Source organism: Ceratotherium simum, chromosome 7 (assembly GCF_057802395.1).
Source record: "Ceratotherium simum simum isolate JZ-2026a chromosome 7, ASM5780239v1, whole genome shotgun sequence".
NCBI lineage: Eukaryota > Metazoa > Chordata > Mammalia > Perissodactyla > Rhinocerotidae > Ceratotherium > Ceratotherium simum.
Window position 1 is genome coordinate 72821602 of NC_141906.1, and position 23173 is coordinate 72844774.

The window sequence follows — 23173 nt, forward strand, 5'->3', positions numbered from 1 at the left end:
CGAGTTCTGTGCATTATCACTTTCATTCTTTCAGAAAAATCACATTTTTACTGGCTCCTTTCATTAGAGACTTCCAGAAGGAAATTCTTTTCTTTATAACATGTTCTGATGTATCACCTTGACACCAGTGAGCTGATGAGCTCACAAGCCTACCCCACACAGAGTCCAGGGGTCAGGGTCAGCTAGAAGGAAAGATACCACCTGGGAAGTCAGAGGTCATGTTCAATAGAAATAATTATGTCCCTTCTGTGTACAAGCCTCTGTCTTAAGGAGTTTTCTTAGATTGTCTCCTTCAAATTTTATTGTCCAGGTACTATTTTACAGATGAGAAAACTGAGGCCAAACAAAGTTAAAACCTGGAAGTGGGAACCAGAATATTTCACCTGCCACTCATGGCTGTTAAAGGAAAAGCTGTGAAAGCCTTTCCATCTTCGTGTCTCTTGTGAAACAAACAGGATAGGAAATATTTTCCTCATTGTGGATGTCTCCTGCTGTTAATTAAAAAAATAGTAAAATAAATCTTTTCCAAAGTACCTTCACGCCTATGCCTATGATGTTTATATATACCGGGAAAGGAGGCAAAAAATGGAATAAATTGGCCAAGTGGCATGGCCTATGGTTGGCCCTTGGGGCTTTTTCTGAGCCCAAAGAAGGAACACGTGGTCTCCATCTGTTTGCTTATGAAAGCTGGTTACACAGACATACACACTGATGACTATGCAAGACAGCTTTCTTTCAGGGTCTTGGTTAAAAATGTAGGTTTAGAGAAAGCTCCTTGAAGGCAGGGACCATGTCTTGTTTAAGCAGCTGAGTTACATAGAAAGGGAAATACTTAACTCCCAAACCCTTCCTATAGGAGAATCTCTCCATCTGGCCCATCTGTAACCCCCATATAGAAGCCTGACTTTCCAGGAGCTGGGTTTCAAGTGTCTATTATGGTGCCTCTCCCAGCAGATGGAGCAGGGGAAACTAGGTCCAACCCCATTTGTATAGCAGTTTACTGGAGAGCCTATGAACTTGTAGATGAATTTCTAAAAACCATATCTGAATCCTGATGGGAAGCCAAGACATGCCTGAAGGAAAGTCTGGAACCATCCAGTAGCACCAGGCACATACCCATGGTACCCTGATAAAAGAAGAAATGTTTTCTGATCTGAATCCAAATCTACTCAGAGCCTGCAGACCCTGGGGTACCTGTGAATGTCAACATCTGGATAAAGCAGAACACACCGACGTGCCCTGGAGACACCTGGAAGAATGGATCAGATGTGAGCCTCACTCATCCCTCTCTTCCTTTTTCAGACATTACAGGTGATCTACCCCTACACCCCACAAAATGATGACGAGCTGGAGCTGGTCCCTGGGGACTTCATCTTCATGTCTCCCATGGAGCAGACTAGCACCAGCGAGGGCTGGATCTATGGCACATCCTTAACCACCGGCTGTTCCGGACTCCTGCCTGAGAACTACATTACCAAGGCTGATGAATGCAGCACTTGGATATATCATGGGTAAGCAGACTCAAAGTTCGTTGCCTGCTGCTGTTTGAAGAACATTGCAGACTTTGAGGAGGTGGCGGGTAAATGGACTTGATCCTGGACACACAGGGCAGCAGTAAGAGTAAATGGAGTCCGTGGGAAAGAAAGCTTTGTTGGTTCCAGACTTGCAGGAACCGGCTGGCTTGGGGCATGGGGAAATGAAAGGTGGACTGCTCCGTTCCACTCTGCCTGCCCCATTTGGTGTAGCTGAGTTTGTGATCGGAGACTAAACTGAGGCTGCTTTGGGGTCCATCTCTTCTGGCTGAAGTGTGGGTCAGCCCAGGGCTGAGTCTTCATGGCTTTCGGGCTTCTGTCTACTTTGTCCTGGGTCATTGCTCAGGGTAGTCTGACACTGCAGGCAGCTGGCAGATTCCCACAAGGCCAGCCAGACCAGTAGTGAGAGGATTTGCGAGAGTCAGGAGACCTAACTTACCCCTCACTGGTTAGGTGACCCTGAGCAAGTCCTCCGACTTGGCACATGAATGCCTAGATGACAGAGGCTGTGTCTAAGGAAATGGGCAATTGCCAGAACCTAAAAAAGGCACATGGCCTCCCAGTCTTCTTAGGGTGATAACTTCCACCCGTCGTTCACTACTATTTTGCCCCCGAACCAAACTGGTCCATGTTCAGAGTAGCCTGCGTTGTATGACTAGCTTTGTCCTGTTAGATAAAATAGGAGCAAAGGCACCTTCTCTTTCTTAATCTGAAAAGCTCAAAGCCAGCCAGCCCTTGCGTGGCGCACGCGGGCATCTCGCCAGGGTGTGCATGCTGGTTTGTTTTTCCTCCCTCTGGTTCTTGCCATGTGCCAACGTGGCTGAGAGCCGGAAGCTCTGAGCGCCAGCTGCATGGCGTCTGACACTGTTATTACCACCACAAAAGAGAAGCGGAGGGGCAATTTCAGTGAGTGTTTTGCCTGAAGGGAGAAAAGAAAAGAAGTTTCCCTACCCTGGTTAGCAGGAAGCAGACAAGTTACGAACCCAAAGATGGGAAAGAACACCTTCTTCCTTAATTAATAACGCCCTCTCCTGCAAACCTGGCCTCTTCCTTCCAGTCCATTCCCCACTGCCACCCACACCCCGTGAACATCCATTATTTTGTGGCACAAATTGGAAGGTCAGGCTGCCTCATGTTCCCCAAACAGTTGCTTTTTCAGAAATGTTTCTGAACATCAAGATAAACATTCAGACAAAAGGTTATTTGTCTGAAGATGCACAGCTCGCAGATCACTTTCTTAAAAGCAGGGCTACACGTGGGAAAAGAGTATGTGGGAAGCCCTGCTGCCCATTTCAGATCACTCCATCCAAAGGCACTCTTGCCCAGATTAGAGCTCAGGCTGAAACATGGATGAGCCTAAGGGACTTCACAGGGAGGTCTATATGTCATCTCATTTTATTCTAAGAGATTACTAGTAATGTTATTTCCCTGGGAACCACGTCTGAAATTAAACTGTCAGCTTCCACAGCCAACCCTGCTGAGAGTGGGAAATAATGTTAGATGTTAGGATATCGTAATTAAGAATTTGAGTTTATATTCCAATAGTCTTGGATTCAAATCCTAACTCTCCCACTTACCAGCTGTGTGACCTTGGCCAAGTTACATTACCTCTCTGAGCCTCTGTTTGCTAATCTATAAAATGTAGATAATAATTGCGCTTTCCTTACAGGGGTGTTGTGAAGACTGCAGTAAAAGGACTTAGCTTTCCAAGGACCAGTACCACGTATATAATGGCACGGAATCTAAAATAGCCATTATTAGCTTTATGATTTTTCTTTTCTTTCTAACTTGTGTTTTCCAGTCCTCTCTTACATGCTCGTGAAATCAAATGTCCCTTCCACAAAAGCAATCTTATAGAAGAATTGCCCCTTCCTACTTAACCCCAGAGGTGGAAATGACTCAGGGAGGCAGAGCCCAGCTCGCTATAAGACAACTTCTCTCACCTCTAACCAAAGTTAGCCTCGAGGAGGTAGAGCCACAGTGGGTGCTCAAACAGGACTTGGCTGACTTGATGGGAAGTTACTGAAGGGATTCAAGCAACAAGTAGGGACTTGGGGCCTGTGACCCTTCCCAACCCTTGGTAACCTGTCCTCAGTTCTCTGAGTCCCTCCCAAGGACATATTTTCCTACCACCCTTACTACAGCATCTTGCCTTGTTCTGAGTATCCCTAGATGTTGTCAGTTGGTGAAGCCCCATTGTGTCCTCTGAGTTGGAGTGGGCTGGCCGGTCCTTCTGGGCTTACGCACAGTCCTGATGTGTCTGAGGGAGGTGCCAGCATCTCCCCCGTGCTTGAGAAGATGTTCTGGGTGTCAGGTTCAGCTTCCTTCCTCCGCTGCTCTCAACATAAAGCATCTGACTGTTGTCTTACTGGAACTGACAGCCCCAACTGTCTCAGAGTGAGTCAGGTCCTTTGATTATAATGACAGTTAAGAAGTGAAGGAGGTTGGCATTCTCCTTGCCGACTCAGCTGGAGGAGAGAGAGAGAGAATTCTATCAGTGTCTTCACAGCTGTAATAAGGTAGAGAAATTAAGGGACATGTACAAGAAAGATGTCAGGATGATTCCACATATCCAGACATTTCAGGCCCTGAAGCTTTGACGAATCAGACAGTGACACTGAATTTTCTTTAACTGTGTGATGTTTGGGAGGGTCTCAGTTTAAAATCAAGGAGAAGAGCCAGTCTGTTAGACTGTGTGAATAGCACAAGATTTCCTTGGTCTACAGTTGCTTAAATTTTACCATAATAAGTCTCATTTGGCTGCACATCACACTTACTGATGCAGCTTTGTTGAACTGCTGGTTCCTGGGTCCACCCCAGCTCTGCTGAATCACAGTCTGTGAGGAGTGGGGCTCAGGCATGTGCATTTTTTAAAGCTCCCCTGGTGGTTCTGATATGCACAGAAGCTTAAGCATCACTTTTTCAGGGTATAAGTCTTCTGAGACTTTTGTGTATAAGTAGGATCAGTCGATTTACAGTCAAAAAAGGATACTTTGGAGAGGAAAAGGGGTGCTAAAATTATTAAAATCATAGTTTTTTGAAAAATTGTTTACTAACAACCAGTTTGCTTTATTATATTGGTGAAGTAAAAAGTTCTTTTCAAAAATAAAATTCTAAGAATAATTCTGTGTTAAAAATAAATAATCCAGAACAGATGTTCAACTGAACAGATTGCTGGGTCAACAGGTACACATCAGGACTAGGCTGGGCAAACTGGGATGTAGGGCTACCCTAGTGGTAAAGAAGTAAGAAACCTAAAATTTAAATGCTCTCCCCTGACACTGCCCAGTAATGCAGAAGGAGATGTTCATTGGATTTGCCTAACAACCATATTTAAATGGCAATGTTTATTAGATAAAGCTTTTTGGCAGCCTTCTTAGTCAAAATAATTTAAACCTGGCATGATTTGCTGCCTCCCTTTCAGCAAGATCTCTGGGCTTCTGTAGTTACAGTGTTACACCCAGAAATGAGAGTTCTTGGCTCACAGCTCTACGCATCTGGTGAGAATGGTCTCCTCTGAAATAACTCTGTATTTAGTCATCTTGTTGGAGGTGTTTATTGAGATGGGGAGAAGGGTCTGGAGGCTGAAGAAAATAAAATAGGGGATAATGGCCATAAGGTTTCCTTGACCAACAGTGTTACCAAACCAAGTGGGCTTGCCTCCTGGTGAGTTAAGTAAGACTCTACACCAGTGGAAGTCATCTCACAAAGTAAAGTGTATTTGCAGCAAATAGGAGGCCACGAGGAATCATTTCCAAAGTCATGGTGTCCCTGAACAAAGGGAAGCAGGAACTTTTATTTTGGTTGGGGAATGAATATTCAAAAGGGAGAGGCAGGTATTCACTTGCACAGGCTCAGTTGGAGAACATGCTTCCACATAAGGAGGCCTAAGCTCCTCCTGGAGAGATCTTTGCATTAAAAATAAGGCAAAGGTCATGGGTGTAGCTCTTGTGGGGAGGCTTGGTCAGTTTCTGGATGGTTGGTGGTTATATCTCCCTTGAGTTTCTCACTTAGTCGTTTCAGGATGGTTGGTGGTTACATCTCTTTAACATACAAAGGAAAAGAAACAACTTGGAAAAACAGTTAGTTGCTTCCAAACCTACTTTTGAGTTTCTTGAGGTGCCTAGTCGGTGACAGTAGGAGCCACAGGCAAAGTGGTGGAGATAGTAAAAATCCTCCGTCTAATTTGTTTGTTCAGATGGAAACCACCATGGAAAAGATTAAAGGCAACAAAAATTGTTTGTTTCTTTTGAACCAGAAAAATAGCTGGAAACAATGGTACAAAATTGATACCTCATTATTTGTTAACTTGCCTTTGGTGCCAGCCATGCCTGTGGCATCCTAATAAGCACAAAATCATGGGCCCCATTCCTGCCCAGGGGGATGAATACATCTGTTCCAAGTATGGAAATCCATCTGCCCCTAATTTATTAACTGCAAGACTTTAGTATGTATAAAACAAGATGTGCCTCCCCAGGAATGGGGTGCCCCCTGCTCAGCTTTCCTAACCGTTGCCCTGCCCCGGGAGTGTTTCTGCTAATTCCCACACTCCTGTTGATCCCAAGGATAATGTGCTGATGACTCTTGGCCAAAGCAGTTAACATCTTTCTTATCTTCGTCTGCAGTTCTTATTCGATCTTGAATACATCATCTTCCAACACACTCTCATTTGGTGATGGCATATTGGAGAGGCGACAGTATGAGGACCAGGGCTTGGGGGAGACGACGCCCCTCACTATCATCTGCCAGCCCACGCAGGTAAGGCTGACTATCAGGGTCACCTCCTCAACTCGAGTCAGGATCCACCTACCACCAAGGCATGGGGCCTTGCCCTTGCTGCCCCCGAAAGGTCCCCAATCTCTTGGGGAGAAAGGGCATAAGATTATAAATGATATACAAAAATTCAAGGCTAGGAAGAGTCAGATGGGTGGTACTGACAATGACTACCAGCATCTGGGTCTAGGCTGGTAAGGAAGGCTGTTCCGCAGAGAGGAGGACATATTATCTGTAAAGTAGTAATAGTTGTAGGTATTTGGTAGGCCATTGTGAAGATCAAAGGAAATAAGAAGAATAAGGCTCTTAGCATGGTACCTGGCACGTGGTGAGTGCCCAATGTATGTTAGAGTGCTCAATATATGCCAGAAAGTTTGCAGAATTGGAGGAGTGGGGAGAGTAGTTTTGAACAATATAGACAAAGGCAAGTTGAAAGTTTAAGCATGTTGAGAATCAAGAGACTAGATCACATTGGCTCGAGCCCAGGGCTTGAATTAGGGAACAGTAGAAGAGATGGGAAAGACCATGCCACATATTAACCTTGTCAAGGCAACTGGAAGCAAATGTGAAGTGCTGGCCAACGTGAAGCTGGCAGCCTTAAGGAAACTGGGAATAACTGACTCTATCAGAAAGAAAGATCCACCCAGCAGTTACAGAAACCAAAGTCATTTGGACACAGCTTTGACTAGACTTGTCTATTTCGTCACTCAGAGGCAGCGATTGTCCTCCCTGAACCATTTCTGGGAACACCAACAGGCATGTAGTCAGACAGCAGAGCCTAGATGTGATTAGAATAGGCGAAGCAGGACCTCACTGCTGGAGGAAACCATTAGACCATGTGGTCTAACCACCATACGTTAGAAATGAGGTGGACATACTGGTGACTATAAAAGCCCTCACTCCTAAAGAAGTTGATGAAGCATCTCTTTAGGGGAGGAGGATGTCCCATGAGATGCCTATCTCTACATCCTGACCAGTTTTACCTCAGAGCTGTAACTCAGGTGACCATGTATTGGCCAAATGCTACTCCTACTGACAATGGCAGCAGTAATGATAAAACCATTTTCATAACCCTTCTTGTTTTGCAAAGCACCTGCACTGTGTCTCATTTGAGCCTCAAAATAACTTGTGAGGTCTGTAGGACAGAGTCTTACAATCCCCATTTTACAGATAGGCCAACCTAAATCCAAAATAGTTAAGGGGCTTATCCAGGTCACACACTGGGGAAACTTGTTCTAGAGCTCAGCTGACCTGGCACCTGGCTCCAGGACAGGTCTACTCTCTCATGTGCGTCCCGACTAATAGCCTTTCTTTCTCTGCAGCCTCTGAGAGTCAACAGCCAACCTGGCCCTCAAAAGAGATGCCTCTTTGTGTGTCGGCACGGTGAGAGGATGGATGTTGTGTTTGGGAAGTACTGGCTATCCCAGTGCTTTGATGCCAAAGGTGAGTAGTTGGTTGGCCTGCTCAGCGTTGGCATACCTATCATGGCCTGTAGGGGGCACAGTCAAGCTACATTTATCTAGATGGAGTCATTTGTTACATGTGCTCTAGAAAATGCCTGTGATCTGTTCATTATAACTCTTTCCTGATTGTCTGGAGTGTTAGGGAAGAGATAAGTGTTCTTGTCCCTATTCTATAAACTGGGACACCAGGGACTAAGGCAGATGTCTTGCCCATAGTCATATGGCAAAGTCAGAAGCAGAGACAGGTGTCCTGATTCCATGGTTAGAGCTCCCTCTGTTAAATCACCCTGGCTCATTTTAGTTCCATTTTCATTTGAGTGGCATGTTTAAGATAGGGAGCCTTGCCTATCAGAGAATCCCACACCCCCTACCTGGTTTAGAGTGACTGGTTGTTACTTTCACTTAAAAACTATCTCTTGTCACCTTTGTCAATAGAATGGAGGAGTGGATTCCACAAGACTCTACCAAATGAAGAGCGTCAGCCTCAATATTTTCTAGAGGGATCAATTCAGTTTCTTTGGCCAAAAAAGAATGGGAGTGGAGGGGCTGTCAGGATCAGCAGTGGAAGTCCTAAGGAAAGAAGAAACTCATGTAGCCTTTGTCTGACTTTTCTTTTCCAGGCCGATACATACGCACCAACCTGAACATGCCTCACAGCTTACCTCAGCGGAGCGGTGGCTTTCGGGATTATGAGAAAGATGCTCCAATCACCGTGTTTGGATGTATGCAAGCAAGACTAGTGGGTAAGTGTCCGGGAGTAATTGCACAGCCTTTCCTGGCTACTTCTTCCCAAGACTGGCTCCAGTGGGTATGCCAGGACACTTCCTAGGGGTTTCTGTAACTTTCCTACAAGTAGTATATTTCCTCAATTCAGAGGAATTTATTACATAACTATTAAGTTCAGGACACTGTGCTTGGCACTTGTTCATTCACCAAAATACGCCCCTGTTGAGGGGCGTAAGGTCCAGTGATGGGGCAAGGTCAGGCTTGGTGTGGCAGACAGGTCAGCTTCTAGCACAAGGGTGAGGAGGAGGGAATCCTCCTCCAGGAGTGGCCAAATGTATAGAGGCCAATTGATCCTGTGAAAAGGCTCAGTTCTTTACAGGGCTATTCCATACCTGCCATGTGGAGACAGCAGCTTTGTTCTGTTCAAGCATTTAACACATACTGATTGATCACTTACTTTGTGCAAGGGACTGTGCTAGGTGTGCGGGTTCCAAGCATGAATCCCCACCCTCAGGGAAACAAATGTATAAGTGGATAAACATCATACAGTATGATAGACTCAAGAAGAGCTATGTAGGGAGTATTATGGGAGCACAAAAAAGACACATAAGAGGAGAAGAGAGGTAATCTGAGACCTGAAGTAGAAGTCAGCTGGGCAAAGAGGGAGCCGGAGGGCGGGAAGGGCATTCTCAGTGGGAAAAACAACAGAGTCGTAGACATGAGAAGCAGCATCAAGAGTATGGAGGAAACAAGCTGTCTTGTTTCTAGAGCATAGATGTGAGCAGGGCGAGAGATGAGGCAGTGAGATGGATAAAGACAAGTTCGCGGAAGACCTTGGCCACCATATTAAGGTATTTGGACTTTATCCCGTAGAGAAAAGAAGTGTATTCCATGAGGAAAACATTGAAGTATCAGGTGTTGGGATTTACCTCTGGTGTCCAAGAATATAACAAGTTGGGATTTTGTTTAGCACAGGATAAAATTAAAACAAGACCTCATTTTCATAATATAAACCCTCTCACTTTTATCACAAACTTGAAATCAGAGCATTATCGTGTTTCTAGGTCTCTCCTAAGTGGACATGTTACTGCTTCTTAGCACCAAAGAGAAGGAAAGAAAAAGACAAAAAAGAGGTCTTTCATTTGGTTCCTTCACAGAAGTGCTGATCAGGGGATTTGTTGGAAACAAGGCAGAAACTGCTGGCCCTGTGTGAGCCCCCACTGAAAAGAGAGGTTTGCAGGCCTGCCGGGTGCCCTCTCCCACATTGAGGGTCAAGCTGAGGCTGAGTAAATCCATTAGATTGACTCCTCTTTGGTTTTCTTGGCAGGTGAAGCCTTATTAGAGAGCAACACCATTATTGACCACGTCTATTGCTCCCCATCCCTGCGCTGCGTTCAGACTGCATACAACATTTTGAAAGGTAAGATTTGATCAAGGTCAACTAGTCCATCCCTCTGTCTCTAGGCAGCCCCATACCTAAATTACCCTAGACTCGTGGGACATTAGCCAATTGAAGGCTTCAAATTTGGAATTTTTAGCAATGATTCTTTCAGAAGATGTCTTTGCAAAAGTCCCAAAATCATATTCTGGCAGCATAAGCGAGATGAAAGGAAGTATACAAATAATTTTTGTCTTGAAAATGTAAAGCTCTCTTGGATGAATTTAGGCTTGTAAAATATTGTCGTCTGGCAATAATTTAGAGTCTGCAGAGTGTGATCCTCTTTTTGCACTGAAACAGTGAAATCGTTTCCTCCCACTCTGCTCTGCTTTGCCTCTTGTTACAGCAGCAGTGGTGCTCCTAGGTGTCTGTAAATTTTAATCATCCTTGTTTCTTTAGTTAATTGGAAAGACTTTAAAAGCACCTTGTCATAAAGAGACTCAACTTTCACCCTGAAATCCTTGGAAGCTTGAATACATCTCCATTGTCATTTCTCTGGAAGGAAAACTAGAAGAAATAGTTTGGACTGTTTACGTATACCAAACAAACGCATGAGCCAGAAAGAGCCAAGCCAGCAGGGGATTTACACTGTATTTGAGACTTGTATTCGTTAAGCTTGAGTAAACCAGATGCATTTGTGTATTAAAAGGCATTATGCATTAAATTTGCACAGAAAAACTGGGCTAAAGGCAGTGTAAAGAGAGTTAAACAGGGCCATTCCTACTCTGAGGGTAATTACACGATGATAAAACACAGGACTTGTGCGGTGGCACTTGTAAATATCCAACACTGGATTTTCTGATAGAGAAAGTGAATAATTTACATGATATTCAAATACGACGTAAGCTATTGTAGAGTAGTGGATGCTAAGAGAATTTCTGAAGTTTCTTGGTAAGGTGATCTTGAAACTTACTTTAGAAAAAGGAATTATAATAGTCACAGAACTGTATAAATTGGATGGGTAATGACCAGTGTTGTTTTTCCTTAAATCAGATACCACATAAAGCCAGCATACATCCTGGTGCTATGGCCAGAGTATTAAACTTGTGTGTTTGGAACACACAAAAATTAAAAAATCCTGTCCAAACCCACATGCTTCCACTTTCTTTTAGCTATATATAGCATCTAGTAGGAAAGAGAGTAGAAGATTTACCAGAATTTTTATAACAATTTGGCCTCTAACTTACTTTTCCACTGAGAACATCGTGGTGTTTCTTTCATCTTCATTTTATTTTACCTCTAAGGTTTACAGCAAGAAAATCACTTGAAGATCCGTGTAGAGCCTGGCTTATTTGAGTGGACAAAATGGGTTGCTGGGAACACATTACCTGCGTGGATACCTCCATCAGAGTTAGCTGCAGCCAACCTGGGTGTTGATACAACCTACAGGTAACTCTGAACCCGCTGTGTCCTGAGGCCCGTGTAGAAGTGCTTTTCTACACCAGGCCAGGCTGATTAAGGAGATGAAGGACCAGATGTAGCCCCCAGACAATTGCTTATATTGGTGGAAATCAAGCTATGATTTGAAAAGCCACAACAGGAGAAAGCCAGCATTCCCTTATAGTTAGCATTAGTGTAGATTACATCCGCCCCACACACATTGGAACTTCCTGACTTTATTATATCTCTTTCAGTGAATAATAAAACCAGTTTGCATTCCAGGAGCATGTACCAGCTAATGATGGTACAGTTCCAGAAGCTTGTGGGGAGATAAGGGAAATGACGCTGTCTTGCCTTGGATTGTCATTTGTAATTTTTCAAAGCATTTTTAATTCTCTGTCTTCATTTATTATTGCCATAACCCCAAAATGTAGGCAAGCCACTTTTATATATAAGAGAGTATAAGTGGTTTGCCTAAAGTTATACATTTAGTGGCCACACATGACAATAACAACAACAACAACTAACCTTTCTTGCTCATTTTCTGCATGTCAAGCACTGAGTAATCTGCTTTATGGTCTGCTTGTTCCTAGTCCTTTGCTTTTTCCATGAGACCAGACTGTCTGTGCTGGGGTTAAAAGCAGTGCTTGAAGATGGCTCACAGGTCAATAATCCACATGTAAACAATTAAGTAGTGACCAATAATACTATAGTTACGTTAACTATCAAAAATCCACTCAGGAGCCAGCCCTGGTGGTCTAGTGGTTAAGATTCTGTGCTCTCACGACCATGGCCCGGGTTCATTTCCCGATCGTGGAACCAGACCACTCGTCTGTCAGTTGTCATACTGTGGCAGCGGCTCACGCAGAGAACTAAGCTAACAACTAGGATACACAACCATGCACTGAAGTTTTAAAAAAAAATCCACTCAGGCATTTGTAAAATATCTTTGAGGAGGGACAGCTATTCACAACCATTATAGTGGGGGATTAAGTTTATATATCTTAGGGCAGAATTTGGAACAAGTGACCAAAATAAGCGGAAATTTTTTCCTTGGTATCCCTTAACCTTTCATTTCAAATACCTACCCAAACCACAAATGAAGCAATGTGAGTTTCTGGGTAAAGTAGAAGAAAATATCTCTTTTTTCCATGCTCATTTTCCTGCTCTGCAAATAAGACCTCAGATAATCCCATAAGTTACTTGTGTGCTACTTCTTCTTGCTTAAAGGAATTAGCATTCCTCAAAAATAAAATTAAATCAATCGGATCCCTTACTAATATACTTTACATTTTGTCCTATCCGCTCTGTGGCCACTGTTTTTCTGTTCTTTGGTGGAAACAGCAATAAATTGTTGTCCCCATGCCAACAGCCGTCATCCCTCTGGCCTGGAAGGAGGGTGAGCTGCTGCCAACATTGGTGAAATGAATTTTCTCACTCATCACCGAGCCCCTCCCAGGCCAATCTGGGCCAACTGTGTCTTCAGTTTCCCACTTCACTGCATCCTGCAATTCTTCCCAAGCTGATTTACAAAGGTCCCCAGAATTATTCCGTCTGAGCCTTTCAGTGCACACGCAGACACACTCCATCAGTAGGACAAGCAGAAGGATGAATGCCAGGAGCCTAGGGGTCAGGACATAGTCCTTATTCTAGATTTTCTCTTCCTCTACAGAAAATCAAAATTCAATTCAACCATTTTGTATTTGAGGGGGAAGAAAAGATTAAGCCTCTAATTCTATAAATCAATTGTGAAAGTCAACGATAAAGCAGGTGTGAGGCACAAGCCCTAGAGTTAAATTACCTCTGAAATTAATTATGCTGAGTGAGCGGGCCTCTTGAAGCAAGTAGTGGTACCCAAGTGATTCAAGAAACATGGTGATGGGCAGAGGAGCAAAGACTGATAACCAGGACACTGTAAGTCAAGCTAGCACACTTAAAGAGCCCTGCCACCTTGGAACAAGAGGGAGGCTGGACTGGAAGCCAGGTTAAGGGAAACTAACCAGGCTGGTGACTAATATCCAAACCTCATCCACAGGCAGCAAGACTCAGCCTGGGGGCTGGGTGTAGAAAGCAGCGGGAGTGTTAGGGAGCTGGGCTGGAAGGAGCAAGGGAGAAAAAACAAAATACATACCAGTTGGATGTGGCTTCAGAACAGGGTCCTGGCTGGGGGTGGTAGGAGAATGGGGTGGGGGTGCGTGGATCTGGAGGGTTAGAGGGGCAACAAATCAAACTTTGGTGTGGGGCTCAAGGCAGAAGCCTGCTGTACAGCCTGGACCAAAGCAGGGTGGGGAGCAGAGAGTGTACCGGGAGAAGACTGTCCCAGGGATGCTATCCGAGCACCCAGAGCACTGCGTTCTGGGTCTGGTTGGTGGTTGGAGGCCCTCCTGACTCTGAGTACTGCACAGGGGTCCTGCAGGTGTGGCTAGAAGCATGATGCATGCTGCTGAGAGGGGTGAGAAGGCTTTGACTCTGTCCCCTCCCCGTCAGGACTGGTTCAAACACAGAGAAGCCATCCATAGGTTCAGCTTCAAGCCAAGAACTGCCAAAAGCAAGAACTGACCAGGAAGAACTGAATCCCAGAATCTACCTGCTCTTCACTTACACAAATCTCGTATGTTACAACGTGGTCTCATCCTTGAAATGACTCCCTGGGCCAAAAAAGGCTAAAAAGAGGCCTTTTGTCATAGTGAGTGTGGGGCTCCTGGGTGAGCAGGTGACATAAGTGGTAATGGAACTGGATGAGAGGTGGGGGTGAGGAGGAAGAGTCTGCTCCAGAACAAGGTACATCCCTCGCAGTGGTGATTCATCTCTCTCCCTATGCCCCAGGGTGCTGTGAGATTCAGAAGGTTGTTTCCTAGGAGCAGTATGCTTACTGAGAGATTGTTATATAGATGAGGGCAGATTTCCTTCAAGTGGAACGGCATCCTTCCTCTCTGGAAAGTAAACCCAAGTGCACAGGAGGGCAGCCTTGAGGAGGATGCTGTCAAAAGCTGTTCAAAGTAGAGGATAAGGTTACAGGCATTGATCTCAGACCCAAGGTCAAATCGAGGCTCTAAGAGTTGCTCACATGTAAGTATAGGCAAGTCATCTGTAGCCTTTCCAAACCTCAGTTTTATCATTTATAAACTCAGGATTTGCAAAAGGGTTGCTAGAAGGGCTATATTCAAAGAATGCAAGTAGAGCGCTTTGCACAGAGCCTAACACATGGGAGCCTCTCAGTAAATCTTTGCAGTGGTAGCAGCAGCAGTCATGTATTCTGATCAAGATGCCATGTGAATTCACTTTGAGAAGTCATTACCACCTCCAGCCACCATGCAACAAACACCAACAATGAAATGACATAGTTATACTCAAAAATAAGATAAACATCTCATAGACCAGAAACTCTAAATAGTAAAAAGAGGTGGAAGCAGGCAGAAGTGACTGGGACTGAAGATGTGCAGGGTCACCAGGATGGGAGGGCCCCGCTTTGATCATCCTCTTATATGCCTTTGTACATAGTGTCATAATTATCATTTACATCAACAGCCTACTCACTTCAACCACACACTGAGAGCTCCTCAAGCACAGAAATTGGGCTCTCTTTTCATCTTTATGTTCCCTGGGCTCCTCCTAGTGCCAGGTGTGTGGTCTGTGTTCAAAATAGGAGAGAAAGAAAAGGAAAAGACTGGTGAAGATTTTATAAGCTCACATTTCCAGTGGACCTAACATCTGCTTTTAAAACCTATCCTTACAATTCCCCAACTCATTTTATGAGGCCAGCATTACCCTGACACCAAAGCCAGATAAGGACACTACAAGAAAAGAGAACTACAGACCAATATTTCTGATGAATATAGATGCAAAAATTCTCAACAAAATATTAGCAGATTGAATTCAACAGCACATTAAAAGGATCATACACCATGAGCAAGTGGGATTATCCCCTAGATGCAAGGATGATTCAACATATGAAATCAATAAATGTGATAGACCACATTAGTAGAATGAAAGATAAAAATCATATGATCATCTCAATATAGATGAGAAAAAGCATTTGACAAAATACTCCAACATTTCATGATGAAAACACTCAATAAAATGGGTATAGAAGGGAAGTACTTCAACATATTAAAGGCCATATATGACAAGCCCATAGCTAACATCATACTCAATGGTGAAAGGTTGAAAACTTTTCCTCTAAGATCGGGAATAAGACAAGGATGCCCACTCTCACCACTCCTATTCAACATAGTGCTGGAAGTCCTAGCCAGAGAAATCAGGCAAGAAAAAGAAATAAAAGACATCCAAATTGGAAAGGAAGCAGTAAAATTGTTTTTGTTTGTAGATCATATGATCTTATATGTAGAAAATCCTAAAAACTCCACCGTAGAACTGTCAGAACTAATCAATAAATTCAGTCAAATTGCAGGATACAAAATCAACACACAGAAATCAGTTGTGTTTCTGTATACTAACAACAACACATCTGAAAAAGAAATAAAACAGTCTCATTCACAATAGCATCAAAAACAGTAAAATACTTAGGAATAAATTTAACCAAGGAGGTGAAAAATCTGTACACTGAACACTGATGAAAGAAATTGAAGAAGATACAAACAAATGGAAAGATATCCCATACTCATGGATTGGAGGAATTAATATTGTTAAAATGTCCATACTACCCAAAGCCATCTATAGATTAAACTCCCCATCAAAATTCCAACGGTGTTTTTCACAGAAATAAAAAAAAATTCCCAAAATTTCTATGAAACCACAAAAGATCCTGAATAGCCAAAGTGAACCTGACAAAGAACAACAAAGCTGGAGGCATTATGCTTCCTGATTTCAAACTATACTACAAAGCTATAGTAATCAAAACAGTATGGCACTGGCATAAAAACAGATACATCGACTGATGGAACAGAATGGAGAACCCAGAAATAAACCCTCGAATATACAGTCAACTAATAAAAGACAAGAGAGCCAAGAATACTCAACGGGGAAAGGATAGTCTCCTCAATAAATGGTGTTGGGAAAGCGGGATAACCACATGCAGAAGAATGAAATTGGACCCCTATCTTACACCACTCACAAAAATTAACTCAAAATGGATTAAAGACTTAAACATAAGAGCTTAAACCATAAAACTCCTAGATGAAAACATACAGAAAAAGCTCCTTGACATTGGTCTTGGCAACAATTTTTTGAATATGACACTAAAGTACAAGTAACAAAAGACAGAATTAACAAGTGGACTACATCAAACTAAAAAGTTTCTGCACAGGAAAAGAAACAATCAACAAAATGAAAAGGCAACATACAGAATAGGAGAAAATATTTGCAAGTCATATATCTGATAAGGGGTTAATATCCAAAATATATGAAGAATTCATACAACTCAATAGTAAAAAAAAAAAAAAATCCAATTAAAAATGGGCAGAGGAACTGAGTAGATATTTTTCCAAAGAAGACATACAGATGATCAACAAGTACATGAAAAGATGCTCACCATCACTGATCATCAAGGAAATGCAAATCAAAACCACAACGAGATATCGCCTCACACCGTTTAGAATGGCTATTATCAAAAAGACAACAGATAAGTGTTGTCGAGGATGTGGAGAAAAGGGAACCCTTGTACAGTGTTGGTGGGAATGTAAATTGGTGCAGTCGCTATAGAAAACAGTATGCAATTTCCTCAAAAACTTAAAAATTGAACTACCATATGATGCAGCAATCCCACTTCCAGGTATATATCCAAAGGAAATGAAAACAGGATCTAGAAGAGATATCTGCACATAATATCACTTAATGTGGAATCTAAAAAAGCTGAACTCAGAGAAACAGACAGTAGAGTGGTGGTTACCAGGGACTGGGGGGTGGGGTAAATGGGGAGATGTTGGTCAAAGGGTACCAACTTCCATTTATAAAATGAATAAGTTCTGGGGATTGATTTGATATACTTACGTATGTACAGCATAGTGATTATAGTTAATAATACTGCATTATGTATCAAGTACTATATACTTGAAAGTTGCTAAGAGAGTAGATCTTAAATGTTCTCACCACAAAAAAGAAATGGAAATTATGTGACGTGACGGAGGTGTTAGCTAACGCTATGGTGGTAATCATTTTGCAATATATCAGCATATCAAATCAGTATGCTGTACACCTTAAACTTCCACAGTGTTATATGTCAGTTATATCCCAATAAAGCTGGAAAAAATTAAAAAATAAATAAAACCTGTCCTTTCAGCTTATCGTGTATCAGGCTACTGAAGAGAGGCTTGGGAAATCTCTGGTGATCCAGATAGATAAAGAGATCTAACCTCTGCTCTCTATCAGCTTTGTGACCTTGGACTGATGGTCGGTAAAATTAGTCAAACTGCTTACAAGTTATCCTGCAAGTGAAACCTGCACTGAATGTTTCATTTTTCAGCTGCTCACTCTGACACCATACACACATAGCCTTTATTTCTGTACATTCTCTACATTTCAGCCTCACTTCTATATAGTGGAAATACTCTTTCCTGTACCTCTATCCTTTCTAGGGAAATGGATAAACAGAAACATGGGAACTTTAGAAAGGTCTTAAAATAAACGTTTAGAGTAATATAATTGCTTTATCTTGAAATCAAAATGTTTTCATTGCCTTTGTTCATTTTTCTATTACAGACCTCACATTCCAGTCAGCAAATTAGTGGTCTCAGAATCCTATGACACTTATATCAGTAGAAGTTTCCAAGTAACAAAAGAAATAATAAGTGAATGTAAGAGTAAAGGTAGGTGGTGTTATTTTGGACTCCATATTTAACCATGTGATCATTTCTCCATCATGGTTAATAGGCTATGCAAGATGTTTCACCTTGCTTTGGCAAACTTGCTTAACAGCAAAGAAAAATATTTCCAGACTCGCTTATAGATACTTTCATGTTAAATTTGTAATATTCTCTTGAATACCTAAAATGGTAGATATTCCATGGGAATACACCAGACTTAGTTACTGTACAAAATAACTTAGAATTCTGCATTACAGCTATTTATTTTGCACTCTGTGAAGGAGGTTCCTTACTACAATTTCCAGAAGTTCTTTAGCATAACACTGTTTGCCTATAATTTGATCCAGGAGCAGGGACACCCACACACAAACACACCTACCATCACTGTTACCACCAAGAGCAGTCTTCTATAAGACTCAAATCTGTCTGATATTGAATTTTATAAACATTGAACTCAAATATTTAATGACATGAGGCTGCCTTAACAGCACAAAGCATTTTCAAAATATTGCGTGGCGAAATTGTCTCCTTCTTGAGAATGTTTGCTCTTCCCCGGAACAGTTGGCTTCCAGTATTTACAAAGTTTACATATGCCTTCATAGAAACGGTCTTTCTTGCTTTTCCCCCCCAGGAAATAACATCCTGATTGTGGCCCACGCATCTTCCCTTGAAGCGTGCACCTGCCAACTTCAGGGCCTGTCACCTCAAAACTCCAAGGACTTTGTACAGATGGTCCGAAAGGTAATTCCTACTTGCGTGTCAGGGGCCTGTGGGCCCCGCAGTTTTAGAACAGTTCAGTGACTGGCTGATAGCTAAATTCTCTGAAGCTAAATTCTCTGAAGCACGTGTTTACTCTGAGCTAGGAAGATGCATTTATTGATTCATTCAACCAAGGTGTATTGAGCGGTACTCTGTGTAAGAGAGTTTATTAGGCCTTGTGTAAGAAAAAAAGATGTGTTTGAGCTAGTTCTAGTTTCTAAAAGCTAAAATTTAGGAAGTAGCTAAGAATTAAAAGTGACCATGGGTTGGATGAAGACAGGTGAGAAGGCCAAAACACAGCATCTGACAGCTCAGCTAGAAGCGGGGTCTTAGCTTGTAGGCCAAAGGAAGCAGCCTGACTTAACTGATCAGGCTGAAAGGCAAACCCAGGAACAGGCAGCGAGACAGAAAACTCATGAGGCTGACCGACACATCTGGATTCTTCCGTCTGGGGCCTGTGGAAGCGGTTTTCCCATCAGCCGCCCTCCCACACACTTCCCTTCAGGCTGACTTATATGCTTCCTTTATCTGCCCCCAGAGAATCTCGATCAAACTCAATTGCAATTCCTTTCTCCTTTTTTAAAAGCTTATTTATGCGTCTGTCCTTCCCATTACTCTGTAAGCTGCTTGAGGGCAGAGATTATTGTCTTGTGTATAAATGCAGCTCAGGACACACACACAAAAATAAGTTTTGAAATGCCACGACGACTGAAGGTAGGCAGGGCACAGCTTCAGCTTTGAATGTTCTAGATACACATGCAGGAAAAAAAAAAGATAAAGCTGAGTGAAACAAATTTTTAAAAATTGAATGTTTCCCACCATCCAAGTATAATTTCAGAAATGTTTGAGCTGCACTTTCAGCTTGACTTGCAATTAAGAATTAACTCCCAGCATCTTAGCTTTATATATTATCGTCCTCTTTTCTCCCATGCTATTAAGAAGCACTCTATAAACGATCACTTAATTGCACTAGGGAAGCTCCCCATTTAATGAATCCTGATGATTCCTCTTGCAATGTAAATACTCTTCCCTCTAATTTATCAGTTTTATCCATTTTATTTTCTCTATTGATTTTGGGAGAAGATGCATGTCTACAAAAGCTCCTGTTAATTCCTATGAATAGTCCTTATTCTCAAGAGCCATCTGAAGATCTTTGTGTCTAGATAAATGTTAAAGCATTAAACCTTTGTTTTCTGTTTTCCCTTTTATTGCTACTCTTACTTCAGATCCCATATTTGGGGTTTTGTTCCTGTGAAGAACTAGGAGAAACTGGAATATGGCAGCTGACAGATCCACCCATCCTTCCTCTTACTCATGGACCAACTGGGGGCTTCAACTGGAGAGAGACCTTGCTACAAGAATAAACCACACAGTGAACGAGAAGAGAAGGCTCTAGAAAGCCTTTAGGAGAAGTGTCTTTTTGCGTGTTTAGTAACAGTGAAAAAATCTGCACCACCTTCTAAGCAGACAGCTCAGAATAATTCAGCATATTTTCTTTCATGCTTTAAAGTTCTTATGATGAGACTGTGTGAATGAGAGAAAGACCTGATTCAGGGATAAAATTCATTCTCTCTGGACTCTTTTTTTTTTTTTTTTAAAGATTTTTATTTATTCATTTTTTTCCCCCCAAAGCCCCAGTAGACAGTTGCATGTCGTAGGTTCACATCCTTCTAGTTGCTGCACGTGGGACTCGGCCTCGCGTTGGACGGAGAAGTGGTGCCTTGGGGCGCGCCCGGGATCCGAACCCGGGCCGCCAGCATCAGAGCGCACGCCCTTAACCGCTAAGCCACGGAGCCGGCCCTCTCTGGTCTCTTAACAAGGCTTTCGAGAATTGTCATCCTAAATCGAGGCACCTGCTACAGCAGACAATGGGTTCTTCCTTCTGTCTATGCATGGCGAAGGAGCCTGAGTCCTCCCAAAGGGAGCTGCCAGCCCATTCTGAGGAAGGATGAAGAGGAAGGAGCATGTCCAGAATCCAGCTGGGGGGACACTGAGCTGCCAGTTTGGTGATGAGATTTTTTTTTGAACTCCATGTTCCAGTTAGGCAAAGCCAAACTGAAGAATTCTTTTAAGGTTACTAGAAAACACGCCCCCACAGAGAGTTGTTCTTAGGGTACACATCAAATTCTACCCTCAACATGGCACGGGCCACCAGTGCTGCTGGCTCAAGAGGCCAGCTTGAAGACGCTGGCGTTTACCCTGGTACCGCCACATTTTCTCTAGAGCAGCTGGCTACAGCTTTTTGCTACAGCCCTTCCCCCTTGCTTCTATGCGTGAGATGGGGAGACAAAGCACTTTCGGATACTCAGGAGGAAGATAAATGTGTGAAGTATGCAGTTGTAGGTGCAAAGAATTTGCAAAATAGAAAGTGACTTGGAATTATATGTGTTGTAGCCTAGTGAGCCACAGCACTTCTAAATCACCATGGTTTGCTTGTCTTTGCCCCCAGAGTCTAGGCTATGTTAACTGGTTAAGGATGTTGACATTTTGAAAGGATGTATGTTAGATACCTTATTTGAGTCAGCAAGGAGCTCCTTCTTGTGCAGTATGGACATCTTTACAAACCATACCAAGGGTCAGGTCATTGTACACTTACAGTACATGTCAGTCATCACAGAACACCTACAATGCATCAGTTACACCAGGGATGTATAAGGACGTCAGGGAACTAATTTAAATGAGGACAGTCACGACTGCACTGCTACTTGTGCTGTCGTTTTTGTGTGTTTGTTTTTCTATGATAATTTAAAATATGTAGGTAGGGCTACTTAAGGAAAGTTGGGAGAGCTACATCCTGTGGTTTCTTAGCACACCTGCTTCCTGAGTTTAGAGGGAGTTTATTTAAAAGAAAAATAAATGACAATCAAACCGAAAACATCAGTTATCAATGTCTATTTAATTGTGTGACTAGCTGACTATTGACAGCAGCAGACAATGGTCTGGTGTGGTAGAGTTCATTATGCAGACTATGTGTGCAAAATGAAATCCCAGCCATTTAAAGGGAACACTGGTATAAAACAAATCAATATACATCGTAGCATTGAGTACGCTTCAAAACCCAAATACATAAAACATATGGCATATAAAAACAGATGTATGCTCCTATTTGAAACTGGAATTTGATGATCCCTGAAAAGAAGAGGAAGTGAAAGGATGCTGGCTATGTATGTTAATCAGCAAGAAGATGATAGTTGGGTTTTTTTTAAGACACTTAAAGAAATATGTCACAAATTTTACAATTTTAAGAATCAAACATTGATTTCTTCTAGCATTGCACACTGATCCAACTTCTGGGTAGAGAAATAACTCTGTGCTGACATCATTGATTAATATAAATGCTTTAATCTTAAAATGGGGGAAATATTCCCATTAAAGGTTTTAAGAGAAAAGTCACATTACAGCTAATGTAATGTCTCTGCCATTCATTCTTTTATCTGTAATGAAGTGAATCCACTCTTCAGTCAGATCTATAATGTTTATTAGATTCTCCACAAATTTTCATGGACTTTCAATGCTCAGAATAATGCTTGAACACCTCTCACCCGATTTTCTTGAAAACTGTAGCAGTGTGTTCTGGCCAGAGCCTGCTCTTGTACAGAAACAAGTTCAAATAGGTTAGCCTCTCCCTCCCTTTCAGGTGTCTTAGTCCTATGATGAGCGGAGAGCTGTAACTTAGCTGGGCTACAATCCATTGTCCTTAGTCCAATATGGACAGAGCCATAGGCTATTGTCTACATGAGCAAAAGGAGGCAGAGATCTGAAATAATTTTCTGAATAATTTAGGTAGAAAATCCTGAGTAAAAGAAACAGTTTATTCCTCTGCTTTAATTATCTAGATTGTCTATCAAAATGGCCTGAATAATCTGAATTCACGTTTAATTCTCTTTTCACCTGTTTAAAAACTAAACTTGGACTCCAACTGAGAAAATTATTTGGAAATCATGTTGAATCTATGTGTCATAAAAGGAACAGACAACTGTATTACATGATTTCATAGTCACCCAAAAATTCTAGGTTGATATTACAACCTGAAGTTCAGGCTGGTTGTTTTTGATCTGAGGCTGGTGCTTATTAAGAACAAATGTTGGAGGGGAGGGGGACGGTGAGAAAGGAGGAAAGAAGGAAGGAAATGCCAGATAAGAACCAAACGGTTTCTTGTAGAGAGGAATTTTTTTTTAATGGCGAAAATTATCTGAAATAAACTGCGATGAAATTAACTAAAGAATTTAATCTGGGATTGAAAGTCTGAAAGTTCGCTGCTTCTGCAAGTGCCAGTCAGCTAACGCCCCAGTATTATTCGTAGATAGGACTTTGGTTGCAGTGATTTTAAAATGTCACATC

At 42.3% G+C, this 23173-nt stretch overlaps 1 protein-coding gene across 2 annotated transcripts in view; it reads left to right on the plus strand.

The window, feature by feature from the left end:
* UBASH3B (ubiquitin associated and SH3 domain containing B) overlaps nt 1–20408 on the plus strand; it is a 132312-nt gene extending 111904 nt beyond the window's left edge. For both annotated transcript variants that reach the window (XM_004427195.3, XM_087433829.1), the window contains exons 6-14: nt 1303–1511; nt 6158–6290; nt 7628–7748; nt 8389–8511; nt 9822–9914; nt 11177–11321; nt 17970–18076; nt 18705–18814; nt 20059–20408. In XM_004427195.3, coding sequence (XP_004427252.2) covers nt 1303–1511; nt 6158–6290; nt 7628–7748; nt 8389–8511; nt 9822–9914; nt 11177–11321; nt 17970–18076; nt 18705–18814; nt 20059–20196 — 1179 coding nt within the window. In that variant the 3' untranslated portion in view covers nt 20197–20408. The remainder of the gene's footprint in view (nt 1–1302; nt 1512–6157; nt 6291–7627; nt 7749–8388; nt 8512–9821; nt 9915–11176; nt 11322–17969; nt 18077–18704; nt 18815–20058) is intronic.
* The last annotated feature ends 2765 nt before the right edge of the window (nt 20409–23173 follow it).